The sequence below is a fragment of the Rhinoderma darwinii genome, chromosome 2 (assembly GCF_050947455.1).
Source record: "Rhinoderma darwinii isolate aRhiDar2 chromosome 2, aRhiDar2.hap1, whole genome shotgun sequence".
NCBI lineage: Eukaryota > Metazoa > Chordata > Amphibia > Anura > Rhinodermatidae > Rhinoderma > Rhinoderma darwinii.
In genome coordinates this window covers 83,117,218-83,135,262 of record NC_134688.1, presented here as the reverse complement: position 1 = coordinate 83,135,262, position 18,045 = coordinate 83,117,218, and the positions used below count along the sequence as shown (strand labels likewise).

At 41.0% G+C, this 18,045-nt stretch overlaps 1 protein-coding gene across 2 annotated transcripts in view; it reads right to left on the bottom strand.

The window, feature by feature from the left end:
• Positions 1-4,319: 4,319 nt before the first annotated feature.
• ZNF740 (zinc finger protein 740) overlaps positions 4,320-18,045 on the bottom strand; it is a 32,562-nt gene continuing 18,836 nt past the window's right edge. Inside the window, exons 8-10 of one of the 2 annotated variants that reach the window (XM_075851830.1) lie at positions 6,164-6,231; positions 5,957-6,075; positions 4,320-5,144 (exon numbers count right to left, since the gene is read on the bottom strand). In XM_075851830.1, coding sequence (XP_075707945.1) covers positions 5,055-5,144; positions 5,957-6,075; positions 6,164-6,231 — 277 coding nt within the window. In that variant the 3' untranslated portion in view covers positions 4,320-5,054. The remainder of the gene's footprint in view (positions 5,145-5,956; positions 6,076-6,163; positions 6,232-18,045) is intronic. The other variant, XM_075851831.1, reaches the window with a different exon arrangement.

Below are 18,045 nucleotides of genomic sequence, written 5' to 3'. Positions count from 1 at the left end.
GGTGCGCAAAAACTTCTATGAACTGTAGACAATGTCTGTGAGTTAACTGGATGTTAACAGTGCGACCTGTGTAGTTGTGGTCCTTGCGCTAGGACTGACTCGCTACAGATGATATGTTACTGTGAGCACTGTGAACTTCAATCAACTTTATTTATAATGTCCATAGAGAAACCTTTCAAATTGCACAGGTAAAATTTGGTAACAAAAGGAGCCTATAGAATAAAAACAAAATTAATAGTAGAATTCGACAGCAATCATTAGTAGTTAGCGGCTACATGTATAATGGAAGTTCACTCTGACTGAACATTAAAGGAATACTCTAGTCCAAACTCATTGACTCAGGGCCTGAGGGGGCAAAGAATGACACAGGTATTCAGAGAACACAAAGGAGAGTTCTGGTGTAAGGCACCGCTAGGATGTACCATATGACATATGTGTGCCATATCGCTAGGATATGCAATCACTTTCTGATAAGTGGGGGTCCGTTTGCCAGGACCCCAACTGATCCTCAGAATCAGGGGGCCGCAGTGCCTGTTCAGAGCTGTGGTCCCTATACATTTTTAACCTGCACAGCAACGATCCCGGCAAGGAGAAATACATGCAGACACTTCTCCATTCATTCTCCGCCAGGATGCCGCTGAACGGTGACCCCGCTCTGGAAATATGCCATAAATGTTTAGAGGAAAACCACTTATTTTTGTACATTATTGTCTTTAACCCCTTTTTTTTATTCCGTCGACATAGCCGTATAAGGGCTTGTTTTTTGCGGGACGAGTTGTATTTTGTAATTGTACCATCTTTAGCTGCTTATAATATATTGATTAACTTTTATTAACTATATTTTAGGAGGGAAATGAAAATACACAGCTATTCCAGCATTAATTTCCACGTTATAAATTTACGCCGTTTACTATGCAGCGTAAATAACATGTTAACTTTGTTCTATGGGTCGGCACGATTACGGGGATACCAAATATGTAAAGGTTTTATATGTTTTCCTACGTTTGCACAATAAAAAGCCTTTTAGAAAAAGATTACTTGTTTTTGCATCGCCGCATTCCAAGAGCCGTAATTTTTTTTTTTTCCGTCAATGTGGCCGTATGTGGGCTTGATTTTTGCGGGCCAATGTGTCGTTTTCATTAGTGCTATTTTGGGGTACATAGGACTTATGGATCAACTTTTATTTAATTTTTTTATGGGGGGAATGGGAGAAAAGAGCATTTTGCCGTTGTTTATTTGTTTTTTTTGGACACCGTTCATCCGGCAGTTTAATTAATGTGTTCATTTTATTGTTCAAGTTGTTACAATCGCAGGGATACCATATATGTGCATGTGTTATTTGTTTTGACACTTTTACTAAATAAAACCACTTTTTGGGCAAAACTGTAATTTTTTTTTCCCCGCAAACTTTATTTAACTGATTGACATTTTTTTTTTAGTCCCACCAGGAGACTTCACTATGCGATCTGCTGGTTATTGCCTGTCAGTGGAAAACTGACAGGCAACCTATTAGGTCATGCCTCCGGCATCGCCTAACAGGCATTTGCTGAAGGCAGACCTGGGGGTCTTTGTTAGGCCCCCGGCTGCCATGGCAACCCGACTGTGATCCGCGATTTCTTTGTGGGGGTGCCGATGGGGTGACAGAGGTAGCTCCTTCCCTCTGTCAAACAAATTAGATGTCGCTGTCACTATTGACAGCGGCATTTAATGTGTTAGACTGCCGGAATCGGCGCGCGCTTCGATTCCGGCAGTTGCAGCAGGAGCCAGGCTGATTGCGTAGGTACAGTGGCAGTACCCGCGCCATCACAGGACGGATATATCTAGCAGCTGCAGAGGACGGATATATCCGTCCTTCGGCGTTAAGAGGTTAAAAGCATATTTATAAAAATATTGACACGTCATAGTGACATGTCTGAGGTTTTGATCAGTGGGTGTCTGAGCACGGAGATCCCCACCGATCGCTAAAACAAAGAAGCAGCACTCGGGCTGCTTTGTCGCTGATCGGCTTTTCTCGGAAAGCCAAGCGAACAGTGTACGGACTCATAGAATATCTATTGAGATGGTACTTCGCTCGCTCTGCTTTCAAAATGAAAGCTGATCAGATACGAAGAGGCACAGCGCTCACCCGGGCACTTCTGTTGATTCATATTAGCGATCGGTGGGGGTCTCGTGCTCGGACCCCCACTGATCAAAACTTCTGACATGTTAGGGTATGTTCACATGCTCAAGTAAATACGGCTGTAAAATACGGAGCCATATTCAAGGGAAAATAGCCTCTGATTTTCAGCCGTTCTTAATGCATCAAACGTTTTTTGATGCGTTTTTTTGAGCCGTTTTTCTACTGACGTGGAAAAACAGCTCCAAAAACGGCACAAGTGACATGCTACCTCTTTTTACGGGATGTTTTTTTACGTTCCGTTTTTCCCTATGAAATCAATGGGCAGATGTTTGTAGGTGTTCAGCTTCAGTTTTTTTAGGCGTTTAACTGCGTGTTATCCACACATTATCAATCACATCTAAGTTATGAACTTAGATGTGATCGGTAGCAGCTCGATCCTGCGTGTCAGACACGCAGGACCCGCTGACACTGAACCTGTCAGTGCCGCTGACCCGACTGATACAGGATACAAAGCAGCTGTATCTCAAAAAGTTAAAATAATTCTTAATAAAAAGTAATTAGAAAGTTGCACCAAACACACCGATACACATTTTTATTTTAAAAATGTTTTTTTCTAAGGTGTACATAGCCTTTAGGGTCAGTTCACACGTTGCGTAAATACTGCGGATTCTCCACAACTGAATTTGTTGCGGAAAATTTGCAGCAAATACAGTAGCAGCAAAGTGGATGAGATAAAACAAATCTCATCCAAACGCTGCGTAACTACGAAGCGGAAAAAACGCTCAGAAATTGGCCTGCGTTGCAGGGTTTTATTCCACAGCAAGTCAATTGTATTTGCAAAAACGCTGCTTTATTGTTGCGGGTTTTCCCCCATTGAATTCAATGGGGAGGTAAAACCTGCAACAAATAGCAGTTGTGTTTTTTGCAGAGGGTTCGCAGCGATTCCGCTGCAAAAAAACAAAAATAAAAAACTCTTAGGGCCCACGCACACGAACATGCTTTTGCGGCCGCAATTCCCCTGAAAATCCACGGGAGAATTGCGGCCCCATTCATTAATATCTACATGTAGTGCAGGACCTGTAGAGGCAGTGCATGACTTCTCTCTTTTGTGTTCTTAGAATCTCTGTTGTGTACCCCCCTCTCAGACCCTGCACAAAGCATGTACGCGGCCACCTCCTCAATCATTCTCCACCCGGTCTCAGAGCTGGGATCCGCACCTATCAGACATTTATTGCCTAGAACGTGTGTAGACCATAAATGTCTAAGTTGGGAATATCCCTAGAATTTCTCAATTTATAATAATCTGCTTCTCCAAATACCGTCTAAATCGGTTTCCCAAACGTGGCTCCATGGTACACTAGTATTCAATGGATCCTGGGTATAAGGAAGGCAAACAAATCTCTGCCTGTTACAAAAAAAACAAAACTGGCAAAAGAGCAGGCAGCCATCAACAAATAGGCCACCAAGCTCCTTTGTGGTAAAAGAAGGAGTAGGGGGTTGGGAATTACTAGTCTATATCTTATTACATGAATATTTCTAGTTTTAAACAGCACTTTTTCTAACTGGATTGTTAAAGCCTAACTCCAGAACTGTGACTGTATATACAATGTAATACCGGTGTGGATTCTATTTGTTTTGTAGTAACCCCCTCCCCACACTAGTGTATTCTGCAGGATATACATGTAGCTATACCTACCAAGGTGGTCACAGGAACTGTACACTGTACAATACTTTACAGCTCTATAAGATTCCAGTTTTTAACAATAGAATAGGTACATTCAGTGAAGTCTCCTAAGAGCAGATGACGTCACTACAAACATTACAATCTGTAACATGTGGAAATGTGGAGGACAAGTGCCCAAAGAGGTTTCTTAAAGGGGTTTCCTAGTCATATGAAATTGATGACCTATCCTCAGGCCATCAATTTCTGATCGGTGGGGGTCTGACACCTGGCACCCCCACCGATCAGCTATTGATGACCTATCGTTAGGATGGGCCATCAATTTCTTAGGACTGGAAAACCCTTTTAACTGCTACTGCATGTGGCTGTCAGGGCATATTCAGAGTTTCAGTTTTGCAACAAGCTGGAAAGCCACAGGTTGGAGACCACGGCCCTGAAGTCTTGGCAGGCTTTGTGCATCAGGGGATAGAGCAGAGATATTTACTACTGGGATCATAACAAAAATTGAAATACATGAAATGTAATTAAAAAAAGACCCATCTGTTCTCCCAACATGATTGTTTTAGGCAATACTTGAAATCTCCATGAAGTAACAGTTCTGTCGGATGTGCCATTCCGCGGTTATTCCTCCTGGAAATTTATGAAGAAATAATCAACTGGGTGTTCTCTTTCCCCTTGTCATAGGGCATGTGCTTACACAATCTTACACTAATAGCACAGATCGGACAGTGTCAGACTTTGCAGGGACATGCCACTGACAAGGGGAGTGTTAATACCCAGTTTTCAATGTATTCATGCATTTCCAGGAGGAATAACAGAGGAACGGAACATAGTTAAAAGATGCTCCAGCATTGTTATTACATGGGAAATACAGGTATTTACTAAAAAGACATGCGAGGAGAGCTGACAGGTCCTCTTTAATAGTTAATCAAAGATAACAGAACCAGCAGATGGAGACATGGTAATTTAAAAATCAGACAAGAGTCAGTTCCTTACACTAACTCAACTCTGTATAACCAGTTGAAGACAGATCGATGACAGACTGATGACATATTGCTTCGTCTTTTTCGTATAAGATACATTTGCCCTTTTTTTCAATCCCATAATTACAAGTTGTAAAAGATGACTTCGTAGGCTCTCACTGTTACCGGCCCTGTGTCTTAAGGTAAATCCTTTAAGATTTCAGAGATTTACCGGTACAGATAGTAAATAAGTCCTGAGAGAGAGAAGATAGGCTGACATTCCCACTGAAATTCACAACACAGGGTTTAATTCAGGAGGTTTTGTGTGGCACCCCTGACAAATCCTCTTATGTTTCAGAAGGCGGTCTGTCCTTGAGAAAGCCTAATGGAGACAGAAAAGGAGAGCCATCATATAATCAGAATCACTGCGGCCAACATGTGGCCCTTCAGGTTGTCATCGGCGGTATATCAAAAGAATGACAATGTGACTAGGAATCTTATCTAACCCTTAAATTTAACGGGAGTGTATGAGATTAGGAGACTGTATTCCATAAAGAGCGCCACTCCGGCCCAGTGGCTGTGCCTGGTATTGCAATTTAAACCCTATTCACTAAAATGGGGCCAAGTTACAACACCAGACACAGTCTATGGACAAGAGTGGTGATGTTTCTGGGTAAAAGCAGTAATGTCATATAACCCCTTTAAAATAATCTACTGCATGTTATTGTAAATGCTATAACACTACAGACACAAATAAGAAACAACTCTTCCCATTTTAACATCAAGTGGAGTGAGCAACTGATCTGGTCTTGGCAGCACATGGACTGATCCTGGCACTCAACCAGAGAATATCAAAATAATGCCAACATTGTTTCCAAAGGAGAAAGATTGGCACCATTTATTTTAATGACTTTAGGGTGATCCAATAATGATCAATTTACACTAATGGGGACTCCCTTCAGTCAACTTCTACCAATATTTATCATGTAATCCATTTTATTATTGGGATTGTGCGTTATTTTGTGGACTAAAAAACAAAAACCACTGGACCATCTGCACAATTACGAACCTAAAACAAATTAATTGCACCAAACAAGGAGACCACGTTACAATGAAGCTCCTTTCCGTTTCATTCTTTCCATTACAACCTAGGACAGAATAATATTGAGGAGACACATTTGAGGCATTACTCACCTGATGGCATCGCTCACACGGGTAGGGTTTTTCTCCACTGTGAACTCGTTTGTGTCTGTCCAAATGATATTTCTGAACAAACTTCATGTCGCACATGTCACATTCAAATGGACGCTCCCCTACGACATAACAGGTTGGCACACTGAGGGACTTTGCACCTAATACAATCATTAATGTTCTTCGCAGCAGTTTGGGACCTTCTCTTACCTGAGTTAATGAATACGTCTCTGTGAATACGGAAACTTGGTGAGTATGGGGATAAACTTGTTCCAGACCTAAAACATATATATTTTACTGTAAGTTTGCAAAGTCTTTGGAAGTTGCTTCGAGGTTTATATGGTGGTTTGCCTATGTTAAACAAAGCAGTGATACAAATCATAATTTATTAATGTGGTTATACATCCCAAATCACTTCCAACGCCATGGCAGCCTCGAATGTTAGCAATGCACAGGTCTCAGCATCGGGAGACATCCATGCCCTAAAGCACACCCAGGATCCTTATACTTATACAATTAGAAAGACTTATTATTGTTCTCAAAGGAAGTCTTAGGCTCTATTCACACATCCATTTATAGTGGAATCAATGACGCTCTGCCAGATCTAACTTACGACTGTTCCGAACGGCGCCCAATGGACCCCATTTAGGTTTCCATTACTTTTGACAGCAAAAAGAGCATAGCATGCAGCACTATTCTTGACATAACGAAACCTCAATGGATCCCAAAATAGAAGGGCCAAATGCCGATGTGAACATAACCTTAATTTAATTTCCCAAACATATAGGGATCTTATTGGATAGAAGTCAACTGTTCAATGCCGATGGATCACCATCATTATTAGTAGTTTCTTCTGACATAGTAACACAAGGCCTGTAACAACCAGAATTAATCTGGTATTCAGTGTCTTTATAAGTTTACGTTATCTTGGAGTTTGATCGATATATATCTTGAGCCATGACAACGTCAAACATCCTGCTTGTAAGAATCAAAAAGTCCTATGGAATCTAAACATTTTACACAATAATTTCTAAAGGCGAAATGTGAAAAACAAAAAAATGCAATTCACTTTATCAGCTTCCTGTTCCATATCTATAATTTGGTTAGGCTGTGTCACATCTATGAAACGTATAGCACTGGCACCTAGTGGACCCTATCGACATATAATAGTGTCTGGTGGATTCCGTTATGGTGTCCGTCATTTTGACGTGAAGCACAGCACTGCATGCAGCACTATTCTTACCATCAAAACTAACAACCCGATACAGGAGCTCTGACGCAGATCTAAACAGACCATCATCACAGGCTGTTGGAAACACATGTGCCCAAAAACATGCAACAATTTTAGGATCTATTATAATTGCAAGGATATCATTTCACAAGACATTCTGTAACCCCTTAAAATAGCAGCTTACTTATATTACATGTCCACAAAGGTGGATAGGTAAAATGGTTAGATCAATGGGAGTACAACTGCCGAGAACCCAACTGATCGTCAAAACGCTAGTCCCGTTTTCGCCCAGCCACGAGACCGATTGCCAGAAGTTAAATGGAGCGGCGGAAGGGCATGCACCCTGCCATTCCATTCAAACTCTATGGCAGTGACAGAAACTGCCAAGCTCTGTGCTCAGCAGTTGGACCCCCACCGATCTAACAGTTATCACCTATCCAATGGATAGGTGATTACTTGTTACAAATAGTATACCATTTTAACAGGCGTTTTCAACTAATTCTCAGTGTTTCAAGCATGTTTTTTTTCTTCTTTCCTTTGTCCCCTTGGCTACTGCTCTGTGGTGCTGGGGGAGGGGCTCTGAGCAGAATCAGTCTCCTTGCCCCTTTGGCAGCTGACAATATGCCCATTCTTGCTTCCCTTGCAGATAGGGAACATGGGATCCACAGTATGCACTCCCTAAGAAACTGATGGAAATATAACCAAATAAAACAAAGACTGTGTGGGCATGTGCAGGGTCCAGATCAGCTGTCAGGAGGCAGAGCTTTACAATCCTAACAAGCGGAGAATAAGGAATTTTCTCAGCTATACTGCCATCGTACTGCATGGTGATAAGTAGGGAAGAAAGCTATTTGTATTGGCTGCCCTGCAGAGGATCACTATAAGAGAACTGGCTGTGGAGAGAGTGACTTGGGTGTTCACCAGCACTCAGCTCATTAAACGGACATGCATATTGCAGCACACTTTGAACACAAGGTGGCGCCACACTATGTAAATGTATACAATGAATATGATATTTAATGGTAGGACAACCCCTTTAAAGATTGTGTAAGATAACCCCTATTCATATGTCCTATAAGTGCAGAATGACGGCATAGTGGGGGGTGGTGGTCTCCTGAACCAGACATCCCTCTAGTACCTAAAGTAGAGAGCAACTGTGGCCGATCGAGGGGAATTGTGTGGTCAGACACAGCTTCTCCTAGCGTTAAATGGTCACTAACTTTTCAACAAACATTGCATAAATCAATAGTACAAGTGAATATAGGATACTTTGCAATATATCTTATTCCAGAATAATGCCTTTCTCCACTTATCAGGCTGCTTTAATCCCCCTCCCGCCTAACCGATCACTCGCTATGAATTTACTGCTTTTTATGTCTTCTTAAGACAAGATGGACCATTGGCTTAGAGAGAGAGAGATCAGATTACAGCTGCCCATAGAGTCTATGGAGAGGGGGTGAGATGGGAGCAGAGAGGGGGAGGCAGAGATACACACAGATGCTGCAGCTTCTAGTAAGTGTTATATCTCACTCCAATGCTGGATTCACAGCTACACTGCTCATTACGGCTGTGTAATGTCCTCTTTGCTGCTACAGCTTCTATATATGAATAGAGAAACGAGAACAGGATTCTCTTCTTAAGTGTAGTGTATGGGAGACATAATAGCAGTTAGGCTCCACTCAGTTGCACAGCGAAAAGTGAGAATTAAAGATAGAGCATGCAGAGGGGAAAACTGGCAAAAAAAAATAATGCAGAATACAAGTCATATAATGGGCAGTAATCATGTTATTGCACACTTTAACCCCTTCCCGCTCCTTGACGTACTATTACGTCATGGCAGCTGTATCGTTCGCGCTCCATGCCGTAATAGTACGTCTCGGGAGTAACGGCCGTTTCGGCCGTCCTCCCGACACATACAGGAGCTGTGACGCTGCTGTCTTGTTCAGCAGCTGTCACAGCTCCTACAGCGGGGACCGATCGCTGTGTCCCCGCTGATTAACCCCTTAAAAGCCGCGTTCTATAGAGATCGCGGCTTTTTAGGGGTTAAGCTGCCATCGCCGGCCTGCTACGCGATAGCGGCCGGCGATGGTGACTATGGCAACCGGACACCAAACAATGGCGTCCGGCTATGCCATAGACGGAAGCCTAGTGGGTCCTGACAACGTCAGGACCCACTATGCTTGCTGTCAGTGAGTAGCTGACAGTTCTAATACACTGCACTACGCATGTAGTGCAGTGTATTAGAATAGCGATCAGGGCCTCCTGCCCTCAAGTCCCATAGTGGGACAAAGTAATAAAGTAAAAAAAAAGTTAAAAAAAGATGTGTAAAAATAAGAAAATAAAAGTTTTAAAAGTAATAAAAGTAAAAGTCCCACTTTTTCCCTTATCAGTCCTTTATTATTAATAAAAATATATAAACAAACAAATAAACTATACATAATTGGTATCGCCGCGTCCGTAACGGCCTGAACTACAAAATTATTTTGTTATTTATCCCGCACGGTGAACGCCGTAAAAAAAAATATTAATAAACCGTACCACAATCACAATTGTTTGGTCACTTCACCTCCCAAAAAATGGAATAAAAAGAGATCAAAAAGTCGCATGTACCTAAAAATGGTACTGATGGAAAATACAGTTCGTTACGCAAAAAATAAGTCCTCGCACGGCTTTATTGATTGAAAAATAAAAACGTTCTGGCTCTTAGAATAAGGCAACACAAAAAGTAAATGATTGTTTACAAAACGTATTTTATTGTGCAAACGCCATAAGACATAAAAAAAAACTATAAACATCTGGTATCGCCGTGATCGTATCGCCCCGCAGAATAAAGTTAATATATCATTTATAGCGCACGGTGAACGCTGTAAAAAAAAAAAGTATACAAAAACAATAGTAGAATTGCTGTTTATTAGTCACCACGCCACCTAAAAATGGAATAAAAACTGATCAAAAAGCCGCATGCACCCCATGAAAACTACAATGGATTCCTCAAGGGGTCTAGTTTCCAAATTGGGGTCACTTTTGGGGGGTTTCCAATGTTTTGGCACCACAAGACCTCTTCAAACCGGACATGGTGCCTAATAAAAAAGAGGGCTCAAAATCCGCTAGGTGCTCCTTTGCTTCGGAGGCCGGTGCTTCAGTCCATTACCGCCCGAGGGCAACATGTGGGATATTTCTCAAAACTGCAGAATCTGGGCAATAAGTATTGAGTTGCGTTTCTCTGATAAATCCTTTTGTGTTATAAAAAACAATGGTATAAAAAGAGTAAATTTCACCTCTACTTTGCTCTAAATTTCTGTGAAACACCTAAAGGGTTCATAAACTTTCTAAATGCTGTTGTGAATACTTTGAGGGGTCTAGTTTCTAAAATGGGGTGTTTGATAGGGGTTTCTAATATATGGGCCCCTCAAAGCAACTTCAGAAATGAACTGGAACCTAAAAAAATAAATAAATGAGGCAATACTTCGCTTCTTACATTATACTGATAATGAGCCGTGCCCACCCCGAGATGACCCCAGTTTTGACCGTTTGTATAAACGGAGACCCCTATTAGACCGTTCCAGTGCCCGGTTTTCCCAAGCATACACCCCCGAGAAGTGTTTTTCTATTGATGAGTCCCTGGTACATTTTAAAGGGAGGGTTCAATTTCGCCAGTACCTGCCAGGTAAGAGGGCAAGGTATGGCGTGAAGATGTATAAGCTGTGCGAGAGTGCATCAGGGTATACCTACAGGTTTAGGATATATGAAGGAAAGGCCACCCCCAAACCAGACTGCATCCTGGACTACAATAGGTACATGGGAGGGATGGACTTGTCAAATCAAGTCCTGAAGCCCTACAGCGCCATGCGGTGTGGTATAAGAAGCTGGCCGGGCACATCATACAGATGGCTTTGTACAATGCGTATGTGCTACGTCGATGTGCAGGCCAGAGGGGAACTTTCCTGGAATTTCAAGATCTAATCTTTAGGGACCAGGAAGGGGGGGCACCCAGTACTTCTGGAAGCGAGGCCACACGCATCGTACCAGGGCAACACTTTCCAGGAGAAGGTCCCCAAACCGGTGGAAAGGGAAAGAGTCAAAAGAGGTGCAGAGTCTGCTATAAGAGGGGGATAAGGAAGAACACAATATATCATTGTGACACGTGTCCCGAAAAACCAGGGCTCTGTATAAAAGATTGTTTTAAAATGTATCATACATCCCTTGATTTTTTATTTACCCTGATGCACTCCGCACAGCTTACCCCCCTCATCTTTCCCTTCTGAGCCCTGCCGTATGCCCAGGCAGCTGATAACAGCCACATGTAGGGTATTGTCGTACCCAGGAGAACCCACATTACAATTTAAGGGGTGTATATCTCCGGTGGCGCATGCTGGGCACACTATATTGGACACTGAAATGGCATATACATATATAAAATTGCAAATCTCACACTGCACCATCTGCTGCGCATTATCTTTTACACAGTACCTCTGGGGTCAAAATTCTCACTACACCTCTAGATAAATGTCTTAAGGGGTGTAGTTTTTAAAATGGGGTCACTTCTCGGGGGTTTCAACTGTACTGGTACCTCAGGGGCTTCTGCACACATGACTTAGCACCAGAAAAGCTCCAGTAGGCCAAATGGTGGTCCTTTCCTTCTGAGCCCTCCCATGGGCCCAAAGGGCAGTTTATCACCACAAATGGGGTATTGCCGCACTAAGGACAAATTGGGCAAAAAAATGGGGTATGTTGTTCCTTGTGAAAATAAGAAATTTTGATCAAAAATGACATCTTATTGGAAAAAATATCATTTTTTTCATTTCACAGCCCAATTCAAATAGGTGCTGTGAAAAAACTGTGCGGTCAAAATGATAACAAAAACCATAAATGATTTCCTTGAGGGGTGTAATTTCCAAAATGGGGTCACTTCTGGTGTGTTTCCATTGTTTTGATACCTCAACACCTCTTCAAACCTGGCATGCTGCCTAAAATATATTCTAATAAAAAAGAGGCCTCAAAATGCACTAGGTGCTTCTTTGCTTCTAGGGCTTGTGTTTTAGTCCACGAGCGCAGTAGGGCCACACGTGGGACATTTCTAAAAACTGCAGAATCTGGACAATACATATTTAGTAGTATTTCTCTGGTAAAAGCTTCTCTGTTACAGAAAAAGTTTGAAAAAAATTGAAATTCAGCAGAAAAAATGAAATTTGCAAATTTCATTTCCACTTTGCTTTAATTCCTGTGAAATGCCTGAAGGGTTAAAAAACTTTCTATATGCTGTTTTGAATACTTTGAGGGGTCTAGTTTTTAAAATGGGGTGTTTTATGGGGGTTTCTAATACATAGGCCCCTCAAATCCACTTCAGAACTGAACTGGTACCTTCAAAAAAAGGCTTTTGAAATTTTCTTAAGAATATGAGAAATTACTGTTTATGTTCTAAGCCTTGTAACGTCCAAGAAAAATAAAAGAATGTTCAAAAAACGATGCCAATCTAAAGTAGACATATGGGAAATGTGAACTAGTAACTATTTTGGGTGGTATAACCGTCTGTTTTTCAAGCAGATGCATTTAAATTCTGAAAAATGCTATTTTTTGTAAATTTTCTCTAAATTTTGCAATTTTTCACAAATAAAGACTGAATATATCGACCAAATTTTACCACGAACATGAAGCCCAAAGTGTCACGAGAAAACAATCTCAGAATCGCTTGGATAGGTTTAAGCATTCCGACGTTATTACCACATAAAGTGAAATATGTCAGATTTGAAAAATGGGCTCTGAGCCTTAAGGCCCAAACTAGGCTGCGTCCTTAAGGGGTTAATAGCTCACCAAGAATTTCTAAAGCAACTTTTTTTTTCGTTTTTTTTTAATAAGAGGCTGTCTTGTGAAGACAACCCTTTTATAGTGTTCCTACACTTTTTAATAACCTTCTATATTTCCCTATAGAATGTAATTTCAAGCTGCTTTGAAAAAGATCTTGAAGAAAACTTTTCGAAACTAAGTTGACCTAGCTATCAGCTGTGGGAAACGTAGTATTACATGGCAGACAATCCAATAAATACATGGACCAGCCAGGACTACCTGAGCAGGAGCCACAGATACTTCGCGGCTCTCTCTTCTTGCTCATGGAACAGAGTCCAGAGTTGGGAGACGTCTATATGTCCAAGTAGGGCTTATAGAAAGGGTTTGTCTTTGTGAGTCTTTTTTTTTTTCACCCCATTTTTAAGCTTTACCTTTAATTTAGGTTGTATAGTACATTGTAATAAGCATCCATCATCTTTTTTGTAGCTCTGACTTTATTTTTTTCAGTTTGCTTATACTCTGCACAATTTAGGGGAATAGAAATGTTGCTACAGGAGGACCATCAACAAGCTGATTAGCTACTGTTACAAGAGGTCGATATAATATTGTGTATCTTTTTTTTTTTTTTTTAATGATGGCCCAATTTATTAGCAATGACTAACATATCTGATTAACAAATTAATATCCAATTCTGGTCTTGGATGTTCATCTTTTAATAAGCAGGCCTTATAGAGATGTAAATGAGTCATTAAAGGGGTTTTCCCAGAATCATAAAATTTTCACCTATCCACAGGATAGGTAATAATTTTCTGATCGCTAGAGGACCCACCACTGGGTCCCCCACCAATTGTGAGTTCCAAACCCCCCGTTCCTCCTCACTGCTTGACGCGGTAAGGAGGAAATTGAATGGAGCGGCGGTCCACTCCATTCAAAGCCTATGGGAATGACAGAACCCGTAGAGTACAGCGCTTGGCTGTTTCAGTCGTTCTCAGACATTAAATGGAGTGGTGGGTTCATGCATGACTGCCGCTCCATTCAAGCACCTCCTCACTCTGGGGGGGGGTGCAGTAAGGAGAATCTGGGGGTTTGGGACCCCATTCTCACAACTGGTGGGGGTCCCAGCAATCAGAAAATGATCACCTATCCTGTGGATAGGTGATATTTCGGTTTCTGGGAAAACCCCTTTAAGACCCACAGCTACTTTGAGTAAACCTGGCTCATCTCCAAAATGCCTATAAAAAATCATCGGATTATCAGCCTTTACTCCATAACCAAACTATAGACTGTACAATGGTCTATAGTAGTGGGGACACTGTTTTTCCATGGCTGCCCTTCTCTAGCAGACGTTTCAGCAAATACGTTTCTTAGGAAATTCCATTTAATTTAATTACTTAAAGGGGTTTTCCCATAATAAGAAAATTATCACCTATCCTGTGGATAGGTGATAATATATGATCGCTGGGGGCCCCACCGATAATTTAGGATTATTAATGATAATTATTATGGCCAAACCCTTTCAATATATAGGCTTGTGAACCTACAAAACTGATCATACATTCTAAAACCGGCCACAAGCATAAGAAAATGGTCTGTGGATATCGTTATTTGCAATAGAATCTGCTGACAATATGTATGGGGCGAGTAAAACGGTCTCTTGTTGAGTTTTAATGTCCAATCATTTGTGTCCATAGGAGATAAAAAGAATTAGAGATGTCCAGCAGCCCCTACATCCCGCCTTTATTGAAATAATATACGTCTGGCCAAGTTAAAGAGACGGGTTTATGGGAGAGTCGAAAAAGACAGGTATCTGCGAATAGCGGTCATGTGCATGTCCAGCTTTACATAGTGTTGCTTTAACATGTTATTCATCAGTACCAAAATGTGTAAGAAGTAGTAGTCTGAATCACTCATTAAAGAAATTGTCTCACCACGACAACCCGTTTATGGCCATTTGGACATGATAGCGTAAGGTCCCTTGCTTGGTACCCCCTGTATGTGCCAGGACAGAGAACCACTTTGTAAGTACAGCTCCTGTTCTGGCAGACCTGGCACATCCATGCATTACATGGACAGTCATTCCCCTGCAGCTGCAGGGGAAATGCGTGGCTGTCCACAACTTTCCCTGGCGATCACCTGATTGCTGTGCCGGTTTCTTTTTAAAAATAAGTCGTTTTAAATAGACTACCCCTTTAATATTTTAAAGCAAGCCTGTCATAATAAACATGTTGCTCTTTATGTAAGAAGCATGTTATAGAGCAGGTGGAGCTGAGCAGAATGACATATAGTTTTGCAGGATGGGATACGGTGTAACTTTTTTTTAATTCAAAATTATCTTAATAAGGCTTACGAGTCCAATGGGCAGAGTGGCTTAATGATTTATAGCGTTCCCTGTATGTGTGTATACAGTGATAGCAGTTAGTCACTCAGTAGGACCGCCCACTGGACTCATAAGCCCACAACGAGAAGGTATTTAAAAAGTGTACCGAAATTTTCAGAATAAGCGGTCACGTGTGTACATGAGAATTTATATGTATAGCAGCATGGAGGACATCATACAGCAGTAATGAAGAGTGTAGATGTAAATCCAGCACTGGGATGAGTTAGAACACTTACTAGGAAGCTGCTGCGGTGTCTATGTCTCTCTCTATTTTTCTTTTATAATGGTTATGCATTTAGATTTAATAATTGTATTATAAAGTTGCAATCATTTTTTTAAATGAGACATGTCAGAAGATGTCACAGACCCCCCACTGACCACTAGACCCAAGGGGCCATTGCGCAATTACAGTCCCATTGCAGTGAATGTGAGAATCCAATGACAGACTACGTCTCTCGCTCTTTCTCTCTCTGCTTCTGCGCCCTATTTCCCATTGACTTCTATGGGCAGCTGGTGGTCTGATAGTCTGGTCTCTTAAGACAGATTTTAGCTCTAAATCGAGAATGAATGATCAGTACAGGAGGCAGGGAGGAAAGTGATATTTGAAGAGGCATTTTTCTCTAATTAGATTACAAAGTTTCTTATATTTGCTTGTGCTACTGATTTCTGCAGTTTGTTGAAAGGTTAGAGACCATTTAAAGCAATAAAATACAAGTTATACTGAATCTTTTCCTACAAGACCATACATCAATCCGCTCAGCTCCTCCTGCTTTATAACATGCTGGCGGCATGTAGGAGATGATGTCCAAAGATACTACTGCCAAATTGAAATTCTTTCAAGCCTATAATTCAATTTATAGTTCTGTCCCTGTTTTTTAAACTTTATGCACCTACATAAAAAACACAGCTGAAACAGTGAATATTTATTAAAAAAAAATCAAAAGTTTATTTAAATATTCTACAAACACTTGTAAGTGAAAGGAAACAGACTGTACAGTGTTATAAAACTATACTAATGCAGAAAAAGTTGTTCACTACTCTAATGATAAAACAAGAGCGAGTCTAAAAAGGTCAAAATAAAGTGAAAAAAAACAAAAACTTCAAATTTAAGCTAAACCTGCTAAGAATGGAACCGATAACAGAATCTATCACAAACTATGTAAAGAGCACAGGTGACTGGCAGCGACTTTACATTACAGCTAATCATCATTTGGCTGGGCAGTGCCACACAGAAGCATTATGAAAATATTTCAGACTTTACAACTGTTACAAATTCTTTTAAATAAATGACAGTGAATAAAGAACATTTTCTTTTATATAAATGAATTCACATTTATTGGCGTTTAATAGGAAATGTAGCTAATCAACAGTTATTGGGCTATATTCACACAATGCGTATTTGTTGTGAAATTTCAGTTGAAGAATTTGCACCAAAATTCTGCAACAAAGTACAGGGCAACGCAAGTGTTAAGGCCCCATGCACACGACCGTAAAAAACCTCAGTTTTTGCGGACCGCAATTGCGGTCCGCAAAAACGGAGCCATTCACTTTCATTAAACACTGACACCTTTCCGTAGCACTACGGAAGGGTGTCAGTGCCGTGGAAATGTTCCGGGAATTGTGGAACATGTCCGTTCTTTCGCATTTTGCGGGCCGTGCTCCCATACTTTGTATGGGAGCACGGCCAGAAAATGCGTCTGTCAGTCAGTCAGCGGCCGGCCATGCCCGCAATCGCGGGCCGTGATTGCGGGCACGGTCGTGTGCATGGGGCCTTACTCTGGAAAATCCACTGCAGATTTCTTTTGCTGTTTGTGAACAATTTGCAGCATACCCTAGATGTTGAGCATTTATGATGCAAATTTCACTTATTGTAACGGAACGGGTGAAATCCTCATCAAGAGGCAGATTTAGTTGTGAATTTTAAAGCTAGTTCTGGTTTATCTTATACAGCGTGTGTGAACTCAGCCAAAACAAAGAGTGAATCAAAAATACGGATGAGGTCCAAATTTTTCCTTTATACTGATTCTCTACGTTTCACTCCTGGTTTTAGCTTTCAAATACTCACCAAAACATGCTGGTATAAAATTGGCCTAAGGAGAGTTCACGTACTCCATTGTCGCATTGTTTTTAGCAGATTTTGCCGGGTGCAGGTATAAGTGTGGCAAATCACACCAAAAATACAATGTTAGGGCTAAAAAACTGAAAAAAACATGCCCGATTTTGTGTCGTTTTACCTGTTCATTTTCTGTAATACAATATTTACATGTCTCTAGGGAGCGAAATCAATATTTTTAAATAAAACACACGTTATATTTGGTACTGTAAAGAAAACAGCACTCCCTAACTAGTCTAGAGAAACTACAGGACCAGACAGATCTCTTAACATTGCAAGATTGGATGGTGATGACATATTATACTGTATTACCAGTGGTCGGCAACCTGTGGCGAAACTAGAACTCCCAGCATAACGGGGCGCAGGCTGCAGAATACAGTCATGTCTAACATTAAGAAAATGTATTAAAAAAAACCCTAATAATAATAATAATAGAATAAAGTTTCATTGTGCTACATGCTAGCAAATAAAAACATACAAAACATGATGTTCTGCAGTAACATTGTAGAAAACAGAACAGCTGGGCACATTGAACATTGGACCTGGAGGAGACGCAACTAAATATTACCTGGGCACAAACAATAAGG